The sequence below is a fragment of the Petaurus breviceps genome, unplaced genomic scaffold (assembly GCF_028583685.1).
Source record: "Petaurus breviceps papuanus isolate PSGF00001 unplaced genomic scaffold, PetGlider_PUasm1.0 191, whole genome shotgun sequence".
In the NCBI taxonomy this organism is placed as follows: domain Eukaryota; kingdom Metazoa; phylum Chordata; class Mammalia; order Diprotodontia; family Petauridae; genus Petaurus; species Petaurus breviceps.
The window spans coordinates 995,406-1,022,198 of NW_027185811.1; the positions used below are offsets into that span (position 1 = coordinate 995,406).

The window sequence follows — 26,793 nt, forward strand, 5'->3', positions numbered from 1 at the left end:
CCAGCCTAGAGTTGTAATCATTGAGACCTTCTCTTGCCTCTCTTTTCTGTAGGTCGAATACCTGAGGTCTTTTCTCTCATTTCACTTGGAAGCTCACATCAGATTTAGAAATGAGGGCCCAGAGAGCTGGGGTTTCTACAGTTCTCCAGTATCACATCTCTCCATAGGTCCTTCTAAGCAGAGTAAAGTTGTAACCACTCATTCTGGGTGAAGTTCACATCTGCATCTTTGAATTGGGACCTGGTTATGAGGATCTCCTTCTCCTTCTATTTATCCTTCTTCTCTTCCTTCTCTTTCTTCTTCTCTTCCTCCTCTTTGTCCTCCTCTTTCTCCTTCTCTTTCTCCTCTTTTACTTCTCTTCCTCCTCCTTCTTCTTTTAGAAAGGCCCTGAGAATTCAGGGCTCCAGACTAAGACTGATCCAATGTCCAACAACTCAGGTGCTAACATGATACTATGCCTTTGCAAACCTTCCAAATTCTACTAATCTACCTGCTACTCCCCGGACTATTCTATCTCCTGCCTCCCCAATACCTGAGATGTACACCCTTCTCAACTTTGCTCATTAGAATCCTTAATTTCCTTCAACATTCAGGTAAAATGTGCTTAGTATAAGCACTTAATAAATGTTGATTGATTGATTGATTGAGATGCCTTTCCTCACACTTTCAGCTAGTGATACTCTTTTTGTCCTTATATCTTCCTAATAAAATAATAGATCTAGACCAGACCTTAGGGAACTAAGGTCTAATCCAACCCCTTAATTTTACAGTTGAGAAAAGTGAGACCCGGGGAAATTATTATGACTTGCCTAAGGTCATAGAGTTAATAAGCATCAGAAGCAGGATTTGGTCAAAGATATTTCCGTCTGTTATTTAATTAATAATGATAACAAGCTTTTATGCAACTTCTACTATGTACCAGGCCCTATACTAAGCAGTTTATCAATATTATGTCATTTGGTCTTCACAACTTGATCCTCCCCTGGGAGGTAGGGGGTGTTATTATCCCCATATAAGAGTTGAGGAATGGGGCAGCCAGGTAGCACAGCGAGTAAGAGCACTGGCTCCAGTGTCAGGATGATCTGCGGATCAAATCTGGGCTCAGATACTTAGCAACCACCCAGAAATAACTGGCCGTGTAACCTTGAGCAAGTTACTTAAGCCCGGTTGCTTTAAAAAAAAAAAAAGAGTTGAGGAAACTGAAGCAGATAGAAATTAAGTGATTAGGCCAGCCTGACACAGAGTTAAGTGCCTGAGGCTGAATTTGAACTCAGGTCTTCCTGACATCTGTCCACTGTGCCACCACACCCCCTAGTTATACCTTGTATCCCCTAGAGGAATGTGGGCTCCTTGAAGGCAAGGACTATTTTCACTTTTGTCTTTATATTCCCAGTGCCTAGTACACTGCCTTGCACTTAGTAAGTCCTTAATAAATGCTTATTGAATTGAATTTGACAAGCAAAGAGATTTGGACATGCATTGGGACAGGATGACAAAAGGAAATTATAGTTGGGGTGTGCTGGTTAAGGGCAGCTACGTGGCGCCATAGTGAATATAGCACTTGGCTTGGAATCAGGCACACTCATCTTCCTGAGTTCAAGTCTGATCTCAGACATTTACTGGCTGTGTGACCCTGGGCAAGTCACTTAACCCTGTTTGCCTCAGTTTCCATCTGCAAAATGACGTAGAGAAGGAAATGTCAAACCACACCAGTATCTTGGTCCAATGGGATCACGAAGAGTCAGATGTAACTGAAAGGACTGAAGCAGTGCTGGTAAATGTTGACATCAGCATCGCCAGAAGAAGTATTATCTGCATTATTGACATTTTATCCATCACTTTCTCAAATCTAGACAACCAACAAAACAATAAATATGGTCCTAATTTGTAGTTTGCCTATTTCTGAGGTATAAATGCTCATACTGAAGATTTAACAATCAGCTCTCAGGAGCAAGTACAGCTCAGTTTTAACATACTCCTGGTTGTAGGAACATTGCATCAGGGCCAGAAGAATCGTCCTTTTCCTCCTCTGAATTCAAGGTTTCTTCAAAGATTTCAGGACTTGCTGGAATGTTGTTAGACAAAGAACTTGGTAAACTGGGGCAGTGGTCTCCAAAGTGAAAGCTGTGGCATGAGCTAGGGATATATGATCAACCAATCAGAAGGTGTTGAAGTATATTAAAAACCTCCTTTTTAATTGAACTAAAACATTAAGAAATACATAATTCTCCAGTCTAACATCCTTTCCTGACTTCCTCTTAGGAAAGTGTATAAAAGGGCAAGAACTAAAGCTAAGGCCTAGGGAAGTGGATTAAGGGTGGTAAACAAGTTAGGGCAGCTTCATGGCACAGTGGCTAGAATGTCAGACCTGGAGTCAGGAAGACCTGAGTGCAAATCTGGTCTCAGATACTTCCTAGTTGTATGGCCCTGGACAAGTCACTTAAACCCATTTACCTCAATTTCCTCATCTGTAAAATGAACTGGAGAAGGAAATGGCAAACCACTCCAGTATCTTTGCCAAGAAAGCCTCAAATAGAGTTACTTCAAATCAGACATGACAGAAATGACTGGACAATAACAACAAAGCAAAGTCAGAATAAGAAAATACCTCTTATCTTGTTAAGATAGTTGCAGTTGCCTTCCTCATTCTTGGAAAGCCACCAATGAGAGTTATGACCTCAGGGCAGTACTATCTCCCTCCATTCCAAAGGAATTGATGATGATGTCTCTGATAATTCCTGGAAAACCCTTGACCCTAGTAGTCAAAGACAGAATTCAGTGGTTTTAAGATGAGTTGCTTTCCTTGTTCAAGATTCCTATAAAAGTTAATCCAAATTGTTTTGAGACAAAGTGTTATCTGAGGGCATGAGAGGATCATGTCAGTTTGGACATTGATTCCCAAACAGGCTACAGCATGAATTTATAATAAAGTTAAATTAATAAAAATTGAGAGAGATGTGCCTAAAACAGAGTACAGTATTATTTTTTATTGATTGCTCAATTTTGTCATTTCTGTATCCACAACATTTTTTCCATCTGTCCTCTTCTTTCTACTTACAGTCTTACCCCTCTAGGTCAGGCCTTCATCCCCTTTATCCTGAAGTATAGTAGTAACCTCTTTATTGGTCTTAATGCCTCCAGTCCAGGGGGGAACCCGAAGCCTCAAGGTCATATAGGCCACACTTGAGGACCTAGAGGACCATACATAGCCTTGAGACTGAATGTTCCCCACTCCTGTCTAGTCTCTCCCTCCTCTATTCTATTCTCCACTCAACTGCTAAAGTGATTTTCCTAAAACACAGATCTTAGCATGTCACCCATCACTATTCAATAAACTGCTGTGGTTTCCTATTGTCTCTAAAATCAAATATGAACCTCTCTTTTTGGCATTAAAAGCACTTCATGGGGCAGCTAGGTGGTACAATGAATGGAGCACCAGCCCTGGAGTCAGGAGGACCTGAGTTCAAATCCAGCCTCAGACACTTGACACATTTACTAGCTGTTTGACCTTGGGCAAGTCACTTAACCCCAATTGCCCTGCCTTCCCCCTTCCCCCCCACCAAAAAAAGCTCTTCATGACCAGATGCCGACCTTCCACTCTTACTCTCCTTATGCTCTTTGGCCCAGCGTAATTCTTGCTGTTCCTTATATTTAATATAAAAAAAATCAACAACAACAAAAATAAAAAACAAACAAAAAACCCCACCACAACTAAAATGTCCAAACATGAATAGGAAATTAAGGTATGATAGTGTCCACTAGATAAAACCAAAAGAAAAGGAATGGATTTCTATTGAAAACTTTCTGCAGATTTTAATCAAGACATTTGTTTTCCCTTGTTTTGGCATGATAAATGGCAAAAATCTACACACAGAGAAATATGGCTCCTGATTAAAAGCTGTTATGTTAATTTTACTGTTATAATTATTTTATTGTTGCATAACTTTTTAAATTAAAATATCTTTTAAAAGATACTTGACTAGGTTAAGCAAGGGAATTTAATCAAATTAAACAAACAATTATTATTTATAAGTCTACTCCATCCTTCAGAAAATTTACAACAAAGAAGTCTATTTTATCACTAAACACATTTTAATGAATGGTATGATCCAATAGATTTCATTGCTTTCTAAAAATTAATAAGTTATTATTACTATTTATTGAAATAAAAGGATTTTTAGGGTGGCCAGGTGGCGCAGTGAGTAAGAGCGCCAGGAGACTCAGAACTGGTTCCAGCCTCAGACACTTGGCACCCACACCAAATAACTGGCTGTGTAACCTTGAGCAAGTTACTTAACCCCAATTGCTTTTTAAAAAAAAGAAATAAAAAGATTTTGATATCATTAATAAGTAAATATTTTAAAATGTCAATTACTTCATCTTTTGTTCATCTTTTTAGAATTTTGTGTGTATGTATGTTTTGTAATGCACATATTAGCACAGTAATACATGTATAGAGGGTATGCCAAAAGTCATAGTGCACTTTTAAGCTGGGAACTCCTCTATAATTTATAAATAAATGAATATTTAATAAATGCATATAGAAATGGAATGCTCCAAAATGTTTTATTGATAGAGTTGTGGAATCAAAAAAGTTTGGTAACCACTAAGCCAATTCGCACCTAGAGGGCATGGTGTACTTTTTACGGACTCAACATTCATGACACACATACACAAATACAAAAAGAAGAAAAAGGGAAAAAATTATTGTATAGAGAACCATACTTCCCTTCTTTGTAGTTTGACGGAGCTCCTAGAGAATGGGGATTCTTTTACCTTTCTTTGTATTGCAAGTAGCAGTGCCTGCCACATAAGTGCTTAATAAATGTTTATATTAATTATAATAAGTGTATATATTAACTTAAAATGGTACAGAAAATCCTTCTATGTGTTTGTGTCTCCTTCCAAACTTTTCTCTGTACTCATCCTGAGACAGTGTGACTGACCTTCTCTCCATATGTATATTCACTATTTATATCTATGGTCTATCTATACTGTAATATGTCATCAATATTGATTGAACACCTACTATATGAAATCTTATTATAGGTCAACAGGGGAAGAGACCTAGTCTTATTGATTTTTTTTAATGCTTTATTAACTTCTGATTTACATCATTCGTTTCTGCCAGATTTTGAGTTACAAATTTTCTCCCTGTTTTTCCCCTACCCACCACCCCAAAATAGCAGTCCCTCAGGATAACCCTTCCTCCAATCTGCTCTCTTCCATATTTTGTCCCATACCCCTTTTGACTTTTCCAGTGGATCTCTATTCCTCAGTGCCTGTATATCTTATTTCCCAATTACATGTAAGATGGTATTAATAATAGTGTATACACACACACACACACACACACACACACACACACATATATATTTGATTTTAAAACTTTTAATTCCAGATTCATTCCCTTCCTTCCTTGTCACCTACCCTTACTGGGAAGATAAGCAGTTCAGTACAGGTTGTACATGTGTGGCTAATGCAAAACAATAACATAGTAGATATATTGTAAAAGACTGACTATATTTCCCTCCCTCCTATTCACCCTCCCACTTGTTCTGTTCTCTACTTTGATTCCGTCCCTTTTCAAAAGTGGGTGCTTCCAACTTTTCTCCTCTCCAGCCTGCCCTCCCTTCCATCATCCCCTCTCTCATCCCCTTTCCCCCTACTCTCCTGGAGGGTGAGATACCCTATTTAGTGTGTATTTCACTCCCTCCTCAAGCCAAATTCAATGGGAATAAAGTTGACCCATTCATTCCCTTTTGCCTTCCTATTCTTCCCCTCCATTGTAACCATTTTCCCTTGCCTCTTCTGTATGAGATAGTTTACCCCAATCTATCTCTCCCCATCTCCTCTCATTATATTCCTCTCTCACCTCTTAATTTCACCTTTTAAGTATTGTCCCTTTCTGTTAAATTGGTCCTGTGCCCTCTATCTATGTATACCTATAAACATATATACACATATTCACATATGTATTCATATACCCTCATATATAGACATATATATATATATTTCTAATCCCTTCAACTACTGAGAAAAGTTTCATAAGTTACAATTATTGTTTTTCCATGTAGGAATGTTAATAGTTCAACTTTGATAAGTTCCTTATGATTTCTTTTCCCTTGTTTGCCTTCTCATGCTTCTCTTGCTTCTTGTATCTGAATGTCAAATTTTCTATTCAACTCTGGTTTTTTCAGCAAGAATGCTTGAAAGTCCTCTATTCCAATGAATGACCATATTTTCCCCTGAAACATGATACTCAGTTTTGCTGGGTAGGTGACTCTTGGTTTTAATCCCAGCTCCTTTGACCTCTGGAATATCATATTCCAAGCCCTTCGATCCCTCAGTGTAGAAGCTGCCAGATCCTGGCTTATCCTGATTGTGTTTCCACAATATTCAAATTGTTTCTTCCTGGTTACTTGTAATATTCTCTCCTTAATCTGGGAATTCTGGAACCTGCTTATAATATTTCTAGGAGTTTTCTTTTTGGGATCTTTTTCAGGAGGTGATTGGTGGATTCTTTCAACCTCTATTTTGCCCTCTGGTACTAAAATATCAGGGCAGTTTTCTTTGAGAACTTCCTGGAGGATGATTTCTAGGTTCTTACTTTGATCATGGCTTTCAGGTAGTCCAATAATTTTAAAATTATCTCTCCTGGATCTATTTTCCAAGTCAGTGGTTTTCCCCATGAGATATTTCACATTGCCTTCTATTCTTTCATTTGTTTGGATCTGTTTAACAGCATCTTGATTTCTCATAAAGTCATTAGCTTCCATTTGCCCAAATCTAATTCTGAAGCAATGATTCTCCTCATTGAGCTTTTGAAATTCTTTTTCCATCTGGCAAATTTGGCTTTTTAAGGCATTCATTGACTCATTGACTTTTTGAGCCTCTTTTGCCATTTGAGTTAGTCTTTTTTAAGGTAGTATTTTCCTCAGTCAGGCTGTTGACTCTCATTTCATAATTTTCTTGCATTGTTCTCGTTTATCTTCCCAATTTTTCCTCCACTTCTCTTATCTGCTTCTTAAAGTCCTCTATGGCCTGTAACTAGCTTGTATTTTCCTTTGAAGCTTTTGGTGCAGGAGTTCTGACTTCACTGTCTTCCTCCTGTTCCATGCTTTGCTCCTTTTTGTCCCCAAAATAGGAGTCTAATGTTGGAATCTTCTGTCTGCTTTGTTTCCTTTGCCTGGTCATGTCACCCCTCAGTCACTTGACTCCTGGGCTTTTTGCCACAGTAGGACTCTGCCACCAGACAGGGGAGCTTTTGTCCCAAATGCTGGCGTTTTCTCAGCTGCCAGAGGTATTAGATGGGTGACCTCTCTGAGGTCTCCACATGCTCTGGCAAGCTGGACACACACCCCAGGACCTCCACCCTAGACTGCAATCCAGATCCAAGCAGGTTAAAGAAAGAGCGATTACCCCTCAGACTGGTGCTTGGTCCCCCTACATTCTGCAGGCCAGGAGCTGAAGCTGCCACATGGCACTGGCTGGCTGTGCTCATGTCTCAGTGGCTTCTTGCCCCAGGGGGCAAAAGCCATGCACTCCCACTTACTGGGTCCCAAAGTCCAGACTGCACTGACCTCTCACTTTGTCCTTCGCATCTATGCGTTGATAAATCTGGAAAGGGCCACAGCTGCTGCTGATCTGGAGTCCCTCCTGCTGGTGGCTGGTGAGGCCCGCCCTGGGGCTAAAGCCTCGGTGTGGGGCTGGGCTTGGCTCCCAGAGAGCTGTGCTGGCTGATTCCTGCAGGCCTGCTAGGCTGTCCTCAGTGGGAGGTTAGCTTCTCTGAGTCATTTTGTGGGCTCTGCAGCTCCAAAATTTGTTTAGAGTCCCCTTTTTACATGGATTGGAGAGGGTGGAAGCCAGAGCCTTGGAAAGGTCATGCTTCGCCTAGTCTTATTGATTTTTGAATCCTCACCTCCTGTCCAGCATTGAGCCTAGGCAGCAGTGAGATGACCTGAGGTCCAGGTATACAAACAGGAGGTGGGAGGATTGTGTAATTTTTACCTGCACAACAGCAATGAGACCTGGGACTTGGACCATAGTTAGGTTGGGTAGCATATAAGGAGCTCTGGGACCCCTGCCCAGGCAAAGCCATTGGAGGCTAATGGAGGGAGAGGGTAGATCCGGGGACAACTGGGGGACTCAGTGAAAGATGTCAATAATTATGTTGGAGACAAGTGCAAGACTGGCTCTCCTGAGAAGGGTGGGATCCAATCCATCTTCTCACCCCACTATTGGTTGATAAACATAACCACTGGGAATCATGTTATGGCCCCTACTTTGGAGATGATTGGATCAGATGACTGAGATTCTAAAAAATTCCTTAGGGTGCCTAGATATTGCCAAGGTACTAAACTATGATGAACAGATTAAAGATTGCTGGTGTGCTCCTGTATCTCAAACCACCCCTCCCCCCCTTCCTCTTGCCCCAGAATCATAGAATTTAAGATTTGGAACTTGAGCGGCATAGATCTAGGTCAACTCATGAGTGAAAGGAATTCCCACTATATATACTAGCAAGTGCGTCCTCACTATAAAGTTTATTTATACCAAGTTCAACTTCAGTTTTAGGGGCTGTATCACTCAATCCAGTTTAGAACTCCTTAATCTCCCATCAACCTCTCTGTTCTCTCTCATCTACCTCTTTCTCCTCCAGTTATTTCGCTTGGCCACAAATCTTTTTAACTTTTTCCTCCTTAAAATGTCACCAGGATGAAATCAACGAAGGTTGGAGAACAACAAAAAACAAATCAAAACAAAAAGAAAGCAGAATGAATACTATCCCACCTCAAAAGCAAAAGGCTCCCTTCCCCCATTTTTAACATAAACTTTCCTTTCTTTCTCTTCCTTCCTTCTTTCTTTCTTTCCTTCTCTCTCTCTCTCTTTCTCTTTCCTTCCTTCCTTCCTTCCTTCTCTCATTTTCCAAGGATTGTAGTGCAATGTTTGGCTTCAACTTTACATAGCTGTGATAGCGATAATGCGGTTCGGCCACTTAGGGCTTTTTTTTGAACTAGGACAATGTGGGAAAAGGTAAGATTTGGAAGAGCGTGTCAGGGTGAAAAGCAAGCTTTAACCCAGAGCCCACACAAAACATCGGTTCACCCAAGGCAAGGATCGAAATTTCAGCACCCACCTCTGCTCCCTCTATCCCCTAAAGCCATGTCACTGCACCAGAGCCTTCGTGGGACTCGACAGCACAAAATAGATAATTGCGGGCTGTAGGGAAGAACTGTTATTGTTCCTTTTTGTCTTAAAATATGTGCACTTATAAAGTGTAATGGTAAAAAGTGCAGGTCCTTTCATTTCCCTTTGTTGTCATACACCTCTTTTCCGCCCCGGGCGGCCGCCTATTTTGCACAAGGCGACTCTGTAGCTGTCCAACAGTAGCATTAGGGTAGGGGCAGCAAGGTCGCAGGTCCAGAGAATAACCTGCTGAGTCAAGCATGTTATGGGCATTTTCCCTAGCGTCCCTGGCAGGACCCTTGATTAAAAGGTCCCTTGACAGGAGAGGGAAGGAAAAAGGAGGTGACCTTGAATCTCATTGGGCAGGGAAGTTGGCCAATATTTTCAGGGAAACGGAGGTGGGAGAAACAGCAGGGTCACAACCTTTATTCTCTCTCCCCCGTGCGTTTCCCAAACCCGACGATAGTGCCCCTTTCCTACAGTTCTATGACTGAGACTAAAAAGAAAGCGGACAGATATCTAGTTCTAAGTCCAAAAGCTATCCAGGTTCTCATTCCTAATACAAATGAAGCGACCCTACCTAGAACTCCAAAGTGGGGAAGGGTTAACCTGGAAGAGAGGGGATGCTCGCACTTTGCCTTGAGGTCAGATCCCAGGCTTTTACTCCCACCCACCCCCATACCCCAACTAACTTCTCCCCCTCCCAAGACCCAACCCATCCCACCGCCCCCTGGCGTCCAGCTGAAATGGTACAGCATGCGGCAAAGCTCTTTGCATAAATTATGTTCATGACGCAGCAGCTAAAAAAATTCCCAAGTAGCAGGAGGGAAAAAAGGCGAGGGGGGGGGCGGGGGGAAGGGGGAGAGAGAAAGGTTTTTTAAAAAAGAAAAGAAAAATATCTATCCCACTGTCCCCCTTCTTTCCCTCCCTGCTCCCCGGCCGCGCCCCCCTTTGCCCCCCAGCCCTTGACAGCCCTCGGAGTTCCCCCACTTTCACTTGTACTCCCACTCCCACCCAGCGCGGGCCGGGGGTCTAGGGGCGCGCGGGCGGGCGGCGGGTCCGGGCCGGCTCCGCGGCCGAGCCGAGCCCAGGCGAGCCCGGCCGCGCTGGCTCCTTTGTCTACGGGCGGCTGGCGGCCCCGGCCCCCGGGCCCCCGGGCCCCCAGGCCCGGGCTGTGAGATGAATCCCTAATCGGGGGGCGCCGAGCATTGGGGGCGAGGCGGCGGCGGCTCCGACTCCGGTGAGTAGCGGGGTCCGAGGCGGGGAGGGGTTTGCAGAGGGGGGGAGGGGGGTTGGGCAGGGGAGGTTTCGGGTTTGGTTAATATGCAATGCCCGTAATTAGCATAATTTATATATTTATGATAAAGAGAGAGAGAGGGAAAAAAAGGCAAGGGCCGGGGCGACGAATAGCTCAGGGACCAGGCGAAGGAGGGAGCTGGGACAGAGCATCGCTCCCCGCCGACTTGGGGGGCCCTGAGTCCTGGGGGCCGCGCCTGCTCCAGCCCACTGACCTCCTTGGACGCCAGTGGAAGAGCGCCCCGAGGAGAGATCCGGGCTGGGTCCTCCACCTTCTTCCCCTCCCATCCCCCAACCCAGCTGGGTTAGAAACAGCAGTGGAAGTATCGCGCCCCCCACCTTGCGGGGACATCTCTTGAGCGACGGAAAACCTGGACGCCTGCGTTCATAGACGGCTAGGGTCAATCTGTTCTCCGCCTCAGTGGGCTGAGCCTCAGTTTCCCTCCTGGCTCCACGGGCTGAGCAGCTAGAAAACGAAAAAGAAGGTGGGGTGGTAGGGACCTTGGGAGTAACTGGAAGGCTGTTGAGTGGGAGGGTCACTGGAGCTGAATAGGGCATGGGTGTTTCATAAATATTTAATCACAATAATGATTATTAATAAATAATAATCATAAACGGGCTAATGTACCCCCCACCACAGAGAATGGAGCCCTAAGGAAGGCATCTCCTTTGGCTCCCTCCCCACTTTGGATCCTCAGCAAATAGGATTTAACACAAAGTGGCACACCCCAGCTGCGGCAACTGCAGTCTCTGAGTATGGACAGGGTCAGGGGGCTTACCTGAGCAGCAGAAAACAAAGCCTTAATAGAGGGAATTAACCCTAGCCACTTTTCCTAACTCCGTGTTCCAAAAATATATTTCTGCCCTCCCGCCCCCCCTTCCATTGTCACCAGTGTAAAAAAAGAAAGAAAAGCTCTCTACCTTTCTTGAATTAGTCTATGTCTTATCGGGCATTGTTCAAGCAAATTTAAGAGGTCAGGAGATCAACAATGTCAGAAATTCTAGTTTGAAGGAAATCCTGACCCAAAGCTAGATTTCTTTCAGACTCAAAAGGCCTATATTCTTATTCCTGCTTTAATATTTAATTAATTCCCTGCCTTCTCTACTGTGTGACAGTGACCAAATACAGTGAAGAACTTCTGAGGAATGCTTACCTAGGACGCTAAAAGCTAAAGCTAAAGCTTTACTTGCCAAGCCCCTATGCAGTCTGGGACATTGACCATGTACTGAAGGGTTTTGGATGGAGAGATGAAGGTACTGAGGTAGGCACATACTGAAAAGTTGTATGCAGTTTGGCAACATGTCAAGGAGAATTGAGAGGTAGCCATGAATGATTTTATGGGATTTGAGACACTTACTACAGTTATACATGGAATATGTAGGGATCTAGGTAAGTGAGTGGTGGGCATGAGGTTTTATGAGCATGGGCAATTTTTTTTCCTTAGCTCACCACTCACTCATTTCCTTGGAAACATTTTCATGTGACCCCAACCCTGAAGAGGGGCTGAATACCAAACATAGAAAAACTAAGTTTTGAAAGTAGCTTCCAGGAATATAACTCATGCATAGGCTCAAAGCATCCTGAAATCTAGTAAGGGGTATGATGCTTTTGCCCTCTTTTCTTCTCTCTTCTCCTGACATAGTTCAGGGTGGAACAAGGTAGGGATGAGAAGAAAGAAGTACAAATGTATATAGTCTTTTATTAACTTGGTCAATATTGTTTGCCTGGCAATGTTTTGGATGGTGAAGGTCAGGATATGAAAAAAGAATGTTGAATTGTGAGTGCTACTACCCCTTCACTTCATTCAATTTCTCTAGTCATTGGGACTGCAATGCCTTTTACTGTGGTCAATTCTTCTTTCCAGTAAGCTCAGCAAAGTCTCTTCCTGTTCTTACCTCCATTTTGCATTTAGGGAGCCTGAGGCTTGAGACAGATACTCTGGAGCCCCAGATAAATTCTTTGAAATAACTCCAACTTTAGCTCTTCTCAGCAATGCAAGGATCTAAGACAACTCCAAAAGACTCAGGATGGACAATGTTATCCACATCCAGAAAAAGAACTTTGGAGTCTAAATGCAGATGGAAGCATTCTATTTGCTCTCCTGTTCTTTTGTGGTTTTCTTTTGTTTCTTCCTCCTCATGGTTCCTTCCATTGGTTCTAATTCTTCTTTAAGTCATGACTAATGTGAAAAATATGTTTAATATCAATGTATAAGTAGAGCCTACCCGTGTTTCCCCGATGATAAGACCTATCCCAAAAATAAGCCCTCCCCTTACTGTGTAAGATTCCTCTAAAATAAGCCCTCCCCTGAAAATAAGCCCTATTGAGATTGCTACTGTAGTGAAGGTGATCCCCTGCGCTACACGCTACATTACGGTACCCTCTGTATGCACCATCCACCCCCCCGCCCCGTGAAACGCACGCCGCGCTCTGAGCTGCATCCAATCAGAGCTGCAGCAGTGAGCGCGTCATCCTGTTCTTCCCCAGTGATTTGCTTATTGAATAAAGGTACATTTTTTTTGTTCACATTTACCTGTTTATTAAAATTGCTGTCAATGTTCATTAAAATAAGCCCTCCCCTGAAAATAAGCCCTCTGGTGTTTTTCTGTCCAAAAAAATTAATAAGACAGTGTCTTATTATCGGGGAAACACAGTATATCAAATTGGTCACCATCTTGGAAAGGGGAAAAAATTTAAAACTCAAAATCTTATGGAAGTGAATGTTGAAAACTAAAAATAAATTAATTATTAAAAAAAAATAACAAACTTAAAGCTTTCTGATTTCCTATCTGTTCTGGTCCTTAGGTCCCAGAATCATTAGTCAGCCTCATTACTGATTTTTCCACAGATGGAAAAGGAAATCCTGGACCTGGGGTGAGACTAGGGGTGTACCACATTGGTTTTTGTCATGAGTCATTGAATTGGAGTATTTTTTTATTTTTTGCTTTTTGGAGGGCAATTGGGGTTAAGTGACTTGCCCAAGATCACACGGCAATTGGAGTATTTTTTAAAATGTAGAGCAGAAGCCACTTTGACTCAAGAAAGACATTTCAAAAAGTCTCGAGCTGTGCAGATAAGGAGTTATTACCAACATGTAAGGATTCCTGACCCTAGTCCTGGAGATCTAATTGACAATAGATCTATTGATATTTTCAGCGCTGACTTCTCACAATGTCTAAACCTCCATATTCTACTGCATATAGGACATCTCTTCCTGAATACATTCCACCATTGCCTCAAGTTCACCATGTTCAAAACAGAACTTACTTTCTTTTCTCTAAAACCTGCAATTCTGTCCATTCTGGATTGGGCATTGTCTTTGACCTTTCCCTCCCAAATTCAAAGTATTATTGCTCTTATCTTCAAAATTTCTCTCATGTCTGTCTTCTTATCTCTATTGCCACTTCCACCATGGTAGTATAAGGTCATTACTATCCACCAGTGCTATTAATATAACTAGTGTCCTTGTCTCCAGCTTCTCCTGACTTATGGTCCATCCTTCATACAACTGTCAGATGTTGGAGGATGGTCATTAGCCATCCTTGTACACAGATTTGTTTATATTGTTCCTCTGTTTGAAAGACTTCTTTGAATACCTATTACCATAATTATGAAATTCTAAGTCTTTTTAACCAAACGATAAAGGTCACCCTGCAATTTTCTAGCATCACGTCATTTACTTTTTAGCTGAAAATTTACTTTCTGATTTATATTTTCTTTGGTCTAATATTAAAAGTAGATTACTTTTCTTGAGCCCATGCATGCTGATGGTAGCCCCACAGTTGAGTGGCAGATACAATGCCAGATTAGGAATAAGAATACAGGTAATGTCACAGCCAATAGAACTGACTATAGGTCTTGCTCATTTGGGAAAGTGAATCACTCCCAGAGCTGAACTAAGTCATGTGAATGGGCAACAAAATTGAGAGGATGCTGCTACATTGACATGAAGCCAACAATGTTAAAACACAGAGTGAAAATATGATGTTATCAGTTGCTCAGCTCTCCTTCTCCTTGTAGTGGTGCCCCAGGCAAGCTATACCTCAGTTTATCCCAGTTCCCAGCACCCTCTACCTAATCAATGGGCTGCCTAGCATCACTATGGAAGTGCTACAGTCTCACTTCACAATGAGGCCTTGTGTCTTCCCACAGTCTCTCCTAACTAAATTTGTCTGATTCGGTTTTTACTTTTTGCTGGGCAATTGGGGTTAAGTGACTTGCCCAAAGTCACACTGCTATTTTTTTGTGTTAAGTGTCTGAGGTCGGATTTGAACTCAGGTCCTCCTGACTCCAGGGCCAGTGTTCTATTCACTGCGCCACCTAGCTGCCCCTGAATCATTTAATTTTAAGGGTACATTCCATGCTTCTTATCCCAGTCCTAGAGGAGAGCTTGCTTTTATGCTATCTGATTGGAGATTTTGCTGCTTGAGGCCAATACTTAGCAAATACTTGATTCCTTCTATTCCTTAAGTGTTCTTCCTTAGTGTTGGTCAACTCTGACTCAAAGAAATTGTCATGGCCTCTGACTCCAGCTCCACAGGAGGGAAACCAAGTCACATTATCTGAAAATAATGACTGAATATTTTGGAGGAGAGTCAGTGCCAAGGAAAGAGGCTTTCCTGCCTGATAGTGTGTGTGTATGTGTGTGTGTGTGTGTGTGTATATGTATATACTCTATATGAATTTTCCTTTGTGACTCAAGTTTTATATTCATAGTCAACACATGATTCTCTATTTCAATGAAATGGAGTCATGTCATAAATTTAAAAATGAAAAACCCAGTGGATTATATAATATATATTTCTCTTTGGCTTTAGAAATATGTTTTATCCATATGTATGAATGTGGATGTATTTTATGATCTGGAAATTTGCAATTTTTTATACTGAATAATGGAATCTACACTGAGAAGATTTGATCTGCGAGGAGCTGGAAAACTGTCCAGCTCCTCTCTGTCTAGCGTTGATGTCTCCAATTTTCTTGCAGAGACATTCACCTCCATGTATACTGAATCTCAGATTCTCTTTCATCCTCATCCAGTTCATTCGTCCAGTTTGCCCCTTTCCATTTTAAGGACTGTGTCTCAAGGAATTGTATGGCTGCAACACATCACCCTTTGCTCTTTTCACCACCCCTTGCAGGATGCTCTGCTTGGTGAGCTTGCCCCGCCACCACAACCCCTTGTGAGTGACCATGGATCCTGCAGCAGGGTCTGACACATCTCTGACTGTCAACGAACAGGTAATAAAAATAGCTCACAATTCTGTAGCATTTTATTTTATTTTTGCTTTTTGGAGGGGGGAGAGCAGGGCAGTTGGGTTTAAGTGACTTGCCCAAGGTCACATGGCTAGTAAGTGTTAAGTGTCTGAGGCCAGATTTGAACTCAGGTCCTCCTAACTCCAGAGCTGGTGCTCTATTCACTGTGCTGCCTAGCTGCCCCCATTCTGTAGCATTTTAATTTTCATGAAATATTTTCTTCACAAACAGCCCAATGAGACAAGTATCAAGTATTTTTCTTTACTTTCTTAATGAGGAAATCAAGACTTGGAGTTTAAGGATTTCAGATTACAAATTGAGTCTTTCCATTACCCTAGGCTACTTCTTTTCCAGGCATTGAAAGGGAAGGAGTAAGGCAAACAAAGACAAAAATACAAGAATAACTCACTTATTTCTATAGTTTATAAAACTCTACACAACAGCCCTATATAAGTAGTGTTATCCCCATTTTAAAAAGGAAACTGGGACTGAAGAAGGCTAAGAGATTTGCCTATGGTTATACACTAACTTCTAAGTATAGAGTGTCCCAAAAATCTTAGTCTGGTTGGAGCTTTAATAGTTTTAATAGGGGCAGCTAGGTGGTGCAGTGAATAGAGCACCAGCCCTGGAGTCAGGAGGACCTGAATTCAAATGTGACCTCAGACACTTAATACTAGCCTGTGACCTTGGGCAAATCACTTAACCCCAATTGCCTTGTTTTCCCCCTCCAAAAAAAATTAGTTTTAATAGCTTGAAATTTTACCAAGATTGGAAAGATAGGAAGGTGTTAGTTTATGAAGGACTTTGAATGCCAAACAGAGCATTTTGTATTTGATCCTAGAGGTGATAGGGAGCCACTAGAGTTTATTGAGTAGCTGTGTGATATGATCAGACCTGTACTTTAGGAAAATCTCTTTGGAGGATGGATTGACATGGGAAGAAATGTGAGGCAGGCAAACTCATCACCAAGCTATTGCAGTATTACAGGCATGGGGTGATGAGGACCTAAACTAGAGTGATGATAATGTCAGAGGAGAGCAGGTATTTGAGAAATGTTGCAAAGGTAAAGTCTAGAGGTCTTGGCAACAGATTGGATGGGGGAGGAGGGAGACTGGTAAGAGTCAAGGATGACTCCTAGGTTGTGAATCTGAGGGACTAGGACAATGGTGCTGCCCCCTAGAATAGTGGGGACAGTAGGAGGAGGGTGGGGATGGGTTTAGGGGGAAAGATAAAGAGTTTGGATATGTTTCCCTTTAAGATATCTATTGAATATCTATTTCAAGTTGTCTAAAAGGCAGTTGAAGATGCAAGATTGAATGTTGGCAGAGAGGTTGGAGCCATTGGTTTTGGCAACTAAAAGATCACCAGTAACTTTAGAGAGAGCAGTTTCAATGGAATGATAAGGTTAGAAGTTGGATTCTAAGGGGGTGAAGAGGAGAGTGGGAAGAAAGAAAATGGAGGCACCTGTTGCAGATAGCCTTTTCAAGGGATTTAGCTAGAAAGGGCAGAAAAGGGACAGAATGATTGTTAGCGGAGATAGAAGGATCAAGTTTTTTTTCAGAATGATGGAGACATGGGAGTGTTTGTAGGCAATAGGGAATGAGCTAGTAGAGAAGGAGAGATTGAAAGTAAGTGATAAAGTGGGGATGACAGAGGGGACAATCTGCTGGAGGAGATGGGATGGAATGGGATCACTTGAAAAAGCAGAGGAGTTACCCTTGGTAAGGAGTAAAGCCACTTCACCATGTGAGACAAGGGAGAGTGGAGCAGAAGACACCTGAGTGATAGGAGATGAGGAATAGGAGAAAAGGACAAATTCACAGGGGATAGTCTCAATTTTTTTCTGTAAAATATGAATCAGGGTTCTCAGGGGGCTTGAGGAGAGATGAAAAGATATGGAAGAGCCACCGTGGAAAATGGGATGATGAATTGACAAAGGCAGGCATAGAAGGATTGCTTAGCAGCAGTAGGGGCCCAGTTGAGGTTGTGTAAAAAAAATTGTGGTCCCGGTCAGAACAGTTGCATGATTTGTGAACTGCACACCAATATGAGGCAGCTATGTGATACAGCAGCCAAAAAAATCTTATGCCATCTCCATTAGGAGAGACTTTGCTTCCAGGAATAAAGAGGTTAAAGTCTCATAGGTGTCTTGTCAGATCTCATCTATATTGTATTGAGTCTCCGGCACATAATTTTTTTTTTTTTGCTTTTTGGAGTGGGGAGGGCAGGGCAATTGGGGTGAAGTGACTTGCTCAAGGTCACACATGGCTAGCAAGCGTTAAGTGTCTGAGGCCGGATTTGAACTCAGGTCTTCCTGATTCCAGGGCTGATGCTTTATTCACTGTGCCACCTAGCCACCCCAAGAGCACATAATTTTAGAACACTGATAAACTGGAGAAAGTCCAAAGGAGAGCAGCCAAGATGTGGAAGGGTCCCAATCCCAAATCATATGAAGATTGTTTGAAGGAATTGAAATTTAGTTTAGAGAAGAGAAGACTCAAGGGGGGCATGATAGCAGCCTTCAGATATTTGAAGGGCTGAGTATTCTTTAGAAGAATAATTAGGTTTGCTGGGTTGGGCCCCAGAGATCAATGCCAGGAAAAAGTTATAAGAATGAAAATTTAGGCTTACTGTCAAGGAAAAAAATTCCTAACTATTGTGACAATATCAAATGAGAGCTAGCAAGTTTATGTTCCATAAAGACAAACCTTATTGGATATCACTTATTGGGAATGAATTCCTTTCAGGTATGATGTGGACTTCTTTAAGGTCCTTTCCAAAGCTAAAATTCTGGGATTCTATGAAATGATGCAGTTGTCATCTGAGCTATGCTAACAGACTTGAGGACTTTGTGAGCAGTTTTGGAACCATGTTTCTGGGATATAAATTGCAAGGAAACTCTGACCTTATCTCTTCATCCCAGAATCTGTTAAAAAGGAGGAAAAAAAAAGAACTTTGTAGGTTCCTCAACTCCCAACTCCCAGCTACCGGATGGACATACCCATTCACAATGCTTAGATGGCAACTATAATTCTTCCAGTAAAGTGGAGAACTCCAGACTTTACCAACTCACACCCTCTAGACCTCCAGATATTACTATCTTACCTACCAACACCCTCTAAGGATCCCTGTTATCATGGTCCTAATTGCTGTACTCTAAGGACCACCAGGCCTTTCTACCTGCCCTTCAGGTAAACCCTCCTATATATGCTGTTTCTCTCAATTAGAATGTAAGCTCTTTGTGGGCAGGGACTGTCTTGGTTTTTTCTAAATGCATCCCAAATGTTTACTATGTACTTGGCACATAGATCATCAGGCTCACCCTAGAAGTCATGGGAACATCATGAAATCTGTCCCTCCTCCTCAAATATGCAATAGCACATAGTAAGCAGTTAAATGCTTTTTCATTCATTCATTGGCAAACAATTCTTTGTCCTTAAGGGAATTTCTTATTGGGAACTAGTGGAATTCCCTGACCTAGCTTATGCAATGAGTTCTGGCTAAGGGTCTTCGCAGGTCTGCCATATCTTTAGAGATATTCATGCAGTGTTAGAAATGGGACATTTCCCATTGTGCCTGCATGGGACCCTGAACTTCTTGCACTTTTTAAATCCAAGAGAGGGAGCAACTGGAAATTTTAGAATTATAGAAATCAAAGCTTTTACAGTGGAAGGGAAGACGGGGAAGGCAAGGGGGATTGAGTGAACCTTAATTCTCATCAGAATTGGCTCAAAGAGGGAATAACATACACATTCAATTAGGTATAGAAATCTATTTTACCATACAGGAAAGTTGGAGGGGAAGGGGATAAAAGAAGAGGTGGTGATAGAAGAGGGCAGATTGGGGTGAGAGTAGTCAGAAGCAAAACACTTTTGAAGAGGGACAGCGTGAAAGAAGAGAGATAATAGAATAAAGGGGGGGGTGGAAAATAGAATGGAGGGAAATACAGTTAGCAATAGTAACTGTGAAAAAAAAAATTTGAAGCAAGTTCCTCTGATAAAGGCCTCATTTCTCAAATTTATAAAAATAAGAGCCATTCCCCAACTGATAAATGGTCAGAAGATATGATCAGTTCTTAGATGAAATAATCAAAGCTATCTATAGCCATATTAAAAAATGCTCTAACTCACTACTGATTGGAGAAATGCAAATTAAAACAATTCTGTTTAATTCAATTAAAACCTATTAGATTGGATAATAGGATAGAAAAGGTAAATGACAAATATTGGAGGGGGTGTGGGAAAAATGAGACTTTACTACATTGTTGGTGGAGTTGTGAACTGATTCAGCCATTTTGTGGAGCAATTTGGAATTATGCCCAAAGGGTTATAAAATTTTTCATACCTTTTGACCTAGTAATACCACTACTAGGTCTACATTCCAAAAGAGATAAAAACAAAAAGGAAAAGGACCTATATGTACAAAAATATTTACAGCAGCTCTTTTCTGGGGGTAAGGAATTAGAAGTTGAGGGGAAGCCCATCAATTGGAGAACGGCTGAACAAGTTGTGGTGTATGAATGTAATGGAATACTATTGTGTTATAAGAAATGATGAGCAGGATGTTCTCAGAAAAACCTGGAAAGACTTGCATGGGCTGATGCAAAGTGAAATGTAATGGGTACAAAGTAACCACAAAATTGTAAGATGATCAGCTGTGAATGACTTAGCTATTCTCATCAGTACAATGATCCAAGACAACTCTAAAGGACTTATGATGAAAATGCTATTGATCCCCACAGAAACAACTAATGGTCTCTGAATACAGATTGAAGCATGCTTTTTTTTTTTTAACTTTCTTTATTTTTCTTGAGGTTTTTTTTATCTATATTTTCTTTCACACCATGACTATCATGGACATGTTTTGCATGACTATACTTGTATAACCTATATTGAATTGCTTGCTTTCTCATTGGGAGGGTGGGGAGGTGGGATGTGAGGGAGAGAATTTGGAACTCAAAGTTTTAAAAGCAAATGTTAAAAATTGTTTTTACATGTAACTGGGAAAAAATAAAATGCTAAATAAAAGCTAAAAAAAAAAAGGAATTGTAGAAATCAATGCTCTCAGAGTTGGAAAGGACTTCATAGGTTAGTAAGTACCAACTATACCTAAGCATAAATCACTCTTAACAAAATCCCTTATAAATGATCATTCATCTTTCTCTTGAAGATATCCAATGACCTGGAAATTTACTATCTTCCAAAGCAGCACATTCTACAGTACTAGCAAATATTTAAATTTAACAGCTAGGCAAAGTGAGAATTTGTTTGATCTGCTCACTAACAGAGTGAGGGGGCAACATCTTCAGAATTATATCTTGGGAAATTGTGTTGTAGTTTCTGCCCACATACAAATCATTTGAGCATAAGGCTTTCATTCTTAAGTCCTCTCTCCTTCCTGCCCCTTTCCCCCACCCCCACCCTGGGCCGGGATGGAGCTTTAGATCCCAGGGGCTATAGCTCCCTCTATCTCCTCTGTCAACTGTCCCCACCCTTTTCTTGCAGGTCATCGTGATGTCTGGTCATGAGACAATCCGAGTACTGGAAGTTGGAGTGGATGCCCAGCTCCCGGCCGAAGACGAAGGCAAAGGCCTGGAGACCATGGCAGCTGACACCTCCCAGAGAGGTGGCTCCACTGAGGCAGACAAGTCCACCCAAGAAACAGGACCAGAAAATCCAGACCCCTCTGCAGAGGCAACTGGTACAAAGCCATCCTTCCCATGCCTTTGCTCTTTGACTTTCTCCCTGTCTCCTATGTTGCATTGCCCCAGGGATAAATATTAACTTCTGGGCCTCAGGTGACATCAGAATCTCATTGACAACCTGTATATTATTATTTGCTGACCACAGTTTGGCCTTCTTGCTTGTTAGCAGGTACATGGCAAACTCATTATCTATAGGAAATGGTTTTCATTTCTTCCCAGCCCACAACTGGGCTAGTATGAATTAGGGTAAAGTAAGAGGAAAGGGGCAGGTTTTGTATTTTGTGATTAAATAAATCTTGTAGGAATTAAAGGGCTAAACTAGATTATCAAGCTCCTCTCAGAGAGCTTGGGAACACCATGAAATCTGTGTCCCCAAAATATATAATCTTATTTGTAATATGGAGGAGCTAGAAAACAGACTAGGTATGGGACACTGGGCAGAAACCCCAGCTTTACTATCTTGAGTTTGTCTGAAAATACTTCTCAGTCCAGGTGACACCTTGGAGTAAATAATTATTCTCTTTCCTCCCTCATAGTGGGCTTGAATTTGTGATGACATAGCCATACTCCCTCCCCTAGCTCCTTTTGTAACTAATGGTACATATTTGTGAGATTGTAGATACTTAAGGGTACATGGCACACGGAATAGGAAAAAGAGATTGACCTATGTGTGGTTCAAATCTATGACCTTGGCTGCCCAAGCACAATATGTTTAACCAAGTTAACTTCCACAAGAAACTACCTTCAGTCCATGCACGACACTCCTAGAACTATGATGCACATGCTCTCTCCCCTGAGTCTGTTTGGGGTTTATCTATTATTTAAAGTATTCATCAGATTGAAGGCCCCACCACCGCCACTGCCTCTGGGGCTAAGGATCTGCAAATGAGCAAGGGAGAATGAAGGAACAGACTGAGAAAAGACAGATCTCCAAGAAGCAACAGCAACATTTTAACCAAGCATTTGCCTGGATACAAAAATATATGCAAAACAATATTGAAACATTTTTGTGACCTTTCCTTCCTTTGCTCCTCCCCAAGTCAACCTTCCCTCCATTTCCCCTCCTCTTGCTGAATCTAGCAATGAAAATCAGTGAATGATGTCCATTCCACTCCTATCCAGTATTCCATGAATCAGAGTGGCACCCCATACATTGGTCCTGCTTGAGGAAGATAAGACCTCTGTGCCCACAAATTCTTTTTCTTCTTAACATATCTGCCAGAGCCTGGCTTCTGGGCTGACCCTCAGCAAAACTGTGAAATATGTATTCAGCAGCTCCCAGTTTTCCTATTCTGTGCTCATTTGCCCTTATGTGGCTCCCAGTCTTCAGGTACCCAGTGTCCTTTTACCTACCATACAAATCTGCCACAAGGAAGCAAGTCAGTATGTCATTTTAACCATTAGTTGTGAATTTGATTCAATCTGTTATCTTTCTCGGGCATTTTCCTGTGAAGTATTATTCATCATTATAGATTGCAAGGCTTTGTCCCCTGCTAAAAGAATTTTAGTATCGTTGAAATAGTGAGGAAAAAAATTTGTACAAATCAGATCTCACAGGCAGCCATCCGCTCATATATTTGTACCTGCTGAACATCCTTCTAGGTCTGCGGTGCAGAGTCACCAGGTGACTCTCAAACCCCTGGGTAGACTAGGAAGGTAAGTAAGAACTCTTACCTAAAGCAAAGCTCTAATAGTACATCCTTTAGAAAATCAGAGAGGGGATGGCTAGGTGGCACAGTGAATAGAGCACCAGCCCTGGAGTCAGGAGGACCTGAGTTCAAATCTAGGCTCAGACACTTAACATTTACTAGCCATGTGACCTTGGGCAAGTCATTTAACCCTAATTGCCCTGCCTTCCCCCTCCAAAAAGAAAAAAAAAATCAGAGAGGCTAATTGTTCAGTGGCCTTGGCATCAGGGAGAGTTAATAAGATGGCTGAAAAGAACCAGGCCAGGCCTGACAGTGACCCAGTGGAAGCATCTTAGCTCAAAAAGCATCCCAGGGGAAAGAGAAGAGTGGTATTCATCATCTTTTCCAACCCTCGTAGAGATTTAAAGGCATGTCAGCCCACGGTGAGGGGAAAATAGTGTCACCTTTCAGACTGTGTCAAATGGTCAGTCCTTTTTCTATTCCTTCCTTCCCCAACCATGCCAACTACCATTGGCACACCCCTATGTACAAAGTTTTTTAGGTGTAAAGTGACCAGATTTTTTTTCTTTAGAGCCCTCTGTCTGAAAGCTAAATAATGACCCTGTTATCTGGTTTCCAGAGTACCTTAGGGAAGCACACCCTCCCTTCCCCTTTTTCAAGTCCTTATCCCTCCTTCCATTCTCTCTTTTTAAAGGACCCAGAAATTGACCTTCAGCTTGTTTTTTTTTTTTTGTCAGCTATAGCCATCCATTAACATGTTCTATTTAAAAACTTGGAGCCTGGACATTGAAGGAAACAGGCAAATCCTTATAAATATATTTGCAAAGTTATAGAGAATAATAGCAGCCTACACCGTTTTCTTGTGGTTCATCAGAAGATGGACTATAATACAGTAAGACAGGTTGTTGTGCCCTGCAAATCCAGGAAGAGAGCTAATCTATGTTCCTTAATTTCTGGTATACTGGGATCCTAAGCTATGGATTCCAGTGGAGGGAGAGAGAGAGAGAGAGAGAGAGAGAGAGACTGACTCCACTCCTGTAGTTTATTTGGGAGGGGGCCTAACTTGAACTTACTGTATTTACCGTAGGCAAATGGTCTCCCCAGCAATTTCCATTTTCTTTGCCGGGGGTAGTTGGAGAACCTTCTCTCCTACCCACCCAGACTCCATTGTTTATCTAGGGAAACTAGTGACCAGCAGTGGGCAACAGTTAATCCGAGGGTCATGCAGTCAGTCACTGGGGAGAAGGGAGTAGCACTTCTAACTGATAAGTTCCTATTGACTACCCCTTTCTGACTCACTCTCATTCCCTTACCTCTCTTGTTCCCATGTAAAGTGAAATCACTGACCGGGATCACACCAAGCCCTGTGCCTGCTGCTGCCACCTTTAACCAAGTACCTAGCCAGCCTCCAGCACCACAGACCTTGACACCACTGGCTGTACAAGCCACTCCCCAGGTAAGAACCATCTAGAGATCTGCATATTGGGCAGAGAGGGGGGAGTTAACATAAAGGGGAGGAAATAATTACTGGAATGAAGTTGTTTTGTTAGCCTGGCCTTGGAATGGGCTATGGGTTTGGGGAGGGAGCCCCTAGAACAACTCTCCCTACCCTCCCCCCTACCTCCCCCACTCCCACATAGACATAATATACACACACTTTTCCCTCTCCTGGTCTGTTGCCCCGCCCCAATACAGTGCCTAGGACCTCAATCTCTCTGTCATAGACACTGGCATACAAGGGAGACTGGACTTGAATTTGCCACTGAAAACCATACATTGGACCAGATTTTCCCCTGTCCCACTTTTTCCATGAGTCAGTCCCTTGGAAAAAGCAAAATCTTGAAAGTTTCATTCTTTCTTTAGGCTACTAGGGTGTTTGTTAGTTCACTAACTGAGAATCTAAATTGTACACTGAGTAGGACTCTATTGGGTCCCATTGGGACTTCATTGGGACCCCAAACAGTTAACAAAATAACCAAAGCAATCCCACTTAGATCCTAGTTTAGACATGGCCAGAATCTGGCTTTGTGAAGTGAGCTAAAGTCCCTTTGGGGCCTTTGATCACTTACAAAGGTACACTAGATCAGGGATTTTTAAAATAGTGAGTCCCGGCCCCCTTTGGTAGTCTGATAAAGCCCAAGAACCTCTTTTCAAAAGAATGTTTTAAAATTCATAAAATACATAGGATTACAAAGAAATCAATTATATAGAAATAGTTATTTTAAAAAATTTAAGTTCTTGGGTCCCAGGCTAAGAAGCTGGCCTCAGAGCCCAACTAACTCAATATAGGCATTCTCCTTAACCCTAAAGCTTCTCTTAGATTTGTATATGGCCTTGGCCACACTGCACCCTTTCAAGCCCTGCTCTTTTGGGATATTTTGAAGAGCCCCCAAGCCAAGAAGCCCAGATCAGATAAGTTTGGGAAGTCTAGGAGATCCTTGATCACTGTAGAAGAGGGGAGCCTGTGTCCAACCCTATCCCTTTGAGCAGGCCTTACTGGAGCCATGCCTCTTTTTCCACATCTTGAAGTTATTGCCCTAGGGCCCAGTCAGGGTCTGAGATTGGGGCACTGTCCCTCTGTGGCTCTTCTCTGTCTTCCTTTCCAGTGGGGAGGGGGAGGGAGAAGGTTCTGGTCTGACAAAGTCCCACTCCCCTCAGATAAATCTAGGATATATTTGGCCTTGAAAGCCTTAATTCCTCCCTTTACCCGTCTGACCCCCTTTTCCCCTTTGTCCCCCAAATGCATTGTTTATGCTTCCCCCCCTACCCCCCAAATGCATTGTTTATGTTCCCCAGGTCTGGCAGGCCTGGTGCTCTTGGCTGTCAACGTTGATTTTTTTCTCTTTTCTTTTTGAAATCTCGTTTGCTTTTGCAGGTCTTGACTCAGGAAAACTTAGCAACAGTTCTGACAGGAGTAATGGTTCCAGCAGGAGCTGTTACTCAACCTCTTCTTATCCCCATCAGTATTGCAGGTCAAGTGGCTGGTCAGCAGGGGCTGGCCGTGTGGACAATTCCTACAGCAACCGTGGCTGCCCTCCCAGGACTGACCGCTGCTTCTCCCACGGGGGGGATTTTCAAACCGCCTTTAGCTGGTTTGCAAGGTAATGGCGCCACCCCCAGGACAACACCGAGGCCACCCTCCCTCTGCCCCACTTCGTCCTCCCCTCCTGTGCATCCTCCATGCCAAGCTGAAAACCAGAAGCCCATCCTTGGGAAGACAATCCTAGAAACTGGAGCATACAGTCCAGAAACTCAGCCATGGAGGCCTCTGCACATCACAAGATTGGGGCTACAGCATCATGCGGGGCCAGAGAGGCCCCTGGGCCACAACCACAATTGTCTGTGACTGTTCCCTTATCCCTTGTCAGACTCTAAGAGGTCACCAGGTGACCAGCATCCTCAGAAGGACCTGAAGAAAAGTCAAGACCTGGTTTTAAAACCTACAAGTGTCTCAACCAGATGGGAGGGGGTGGTTCTGGCAGATGGGTGAGAGATGTTGGCATGTGACCCCTTGCCTCCGAGGAGAGAAAGGCAGGGCAGCTGCCCTTCATGCCTCTGTCTCTCCAATGGGCTTTGTCTCCCATTCCCCTCTGGTCCCCTTTCCTCCTGCCTGCCTGCTGCCCTGTCTGTACCAGTGCCTGTGGGAATGGAACCAATCTGGAGTACAGCAAGACATTTCAGCGCCCCTGTCTCTGCCT

The 26,793-nt window shown here is 42.6% G+C and overlaps 1 protein-coding gene and 1 long non-coding RNA gene across 3 annotated transcripts in view; one reads left to right on the forward strand and one right to left on the reverse strand.

The window, feature by feature from the left end:
- Positions 1–11,177, reverse strand: part of LOC138164629 (uncharacterized) — a 25,845-nt gene extending 14,668 nt beyond the window's left edge. Inside the window, exons 1-2 of the long non-coding RNA XR_011169139.1 lie at positions 10,701–11,177; positions 2,609–2,755 (exon numbers count right to left, since the gene is read on the reverse strand). This is a non-coding gene — a long non-coding RNA (uncharacterized lncRNA). The remainder of the gene's footprint in view (positions 1–2,608; positions 2,756–10,700) is intronic.
- The window catches only part of POU6F1 (POU class 6 homeobox 1), a 27,371-nt gene continuing 10,879 nt past the window's right edge, over positions 10,302–26,793 (forward strand). The window contains exons 1-6 of one of the 2 annotated variants that reach the window (XM_069092537.1): positions 10,308–10,429; positions 11,602–11,747; positions 15,628–15,727; positions 21,247–21,442; positions 24,430–24,551; positions 25,971–26,196. In XM_069092537.1, the coding sequence (XP_068948638.1) occupies positions 15,680–15,727; positions 21,247–21,442; positions 24,430–24,551; positions 25,971–26,196 (592 nt within the window). In that variant the 5' untranslated portion in view covers positions 10,308–10,429; positions 11,602–11,747; positions 15,628–15,679. Of the gene's footprint in view, positions 10,430–11,601; positions 11,748–15,627; positions 15,728–21,246; positions 21,443–24,429; positions 24,552–25,970; positions 26,197–26,793 lie in introns of both variants that reach the window. The other variant, XM_069092536.1, reaches the window with a different exon arrangement.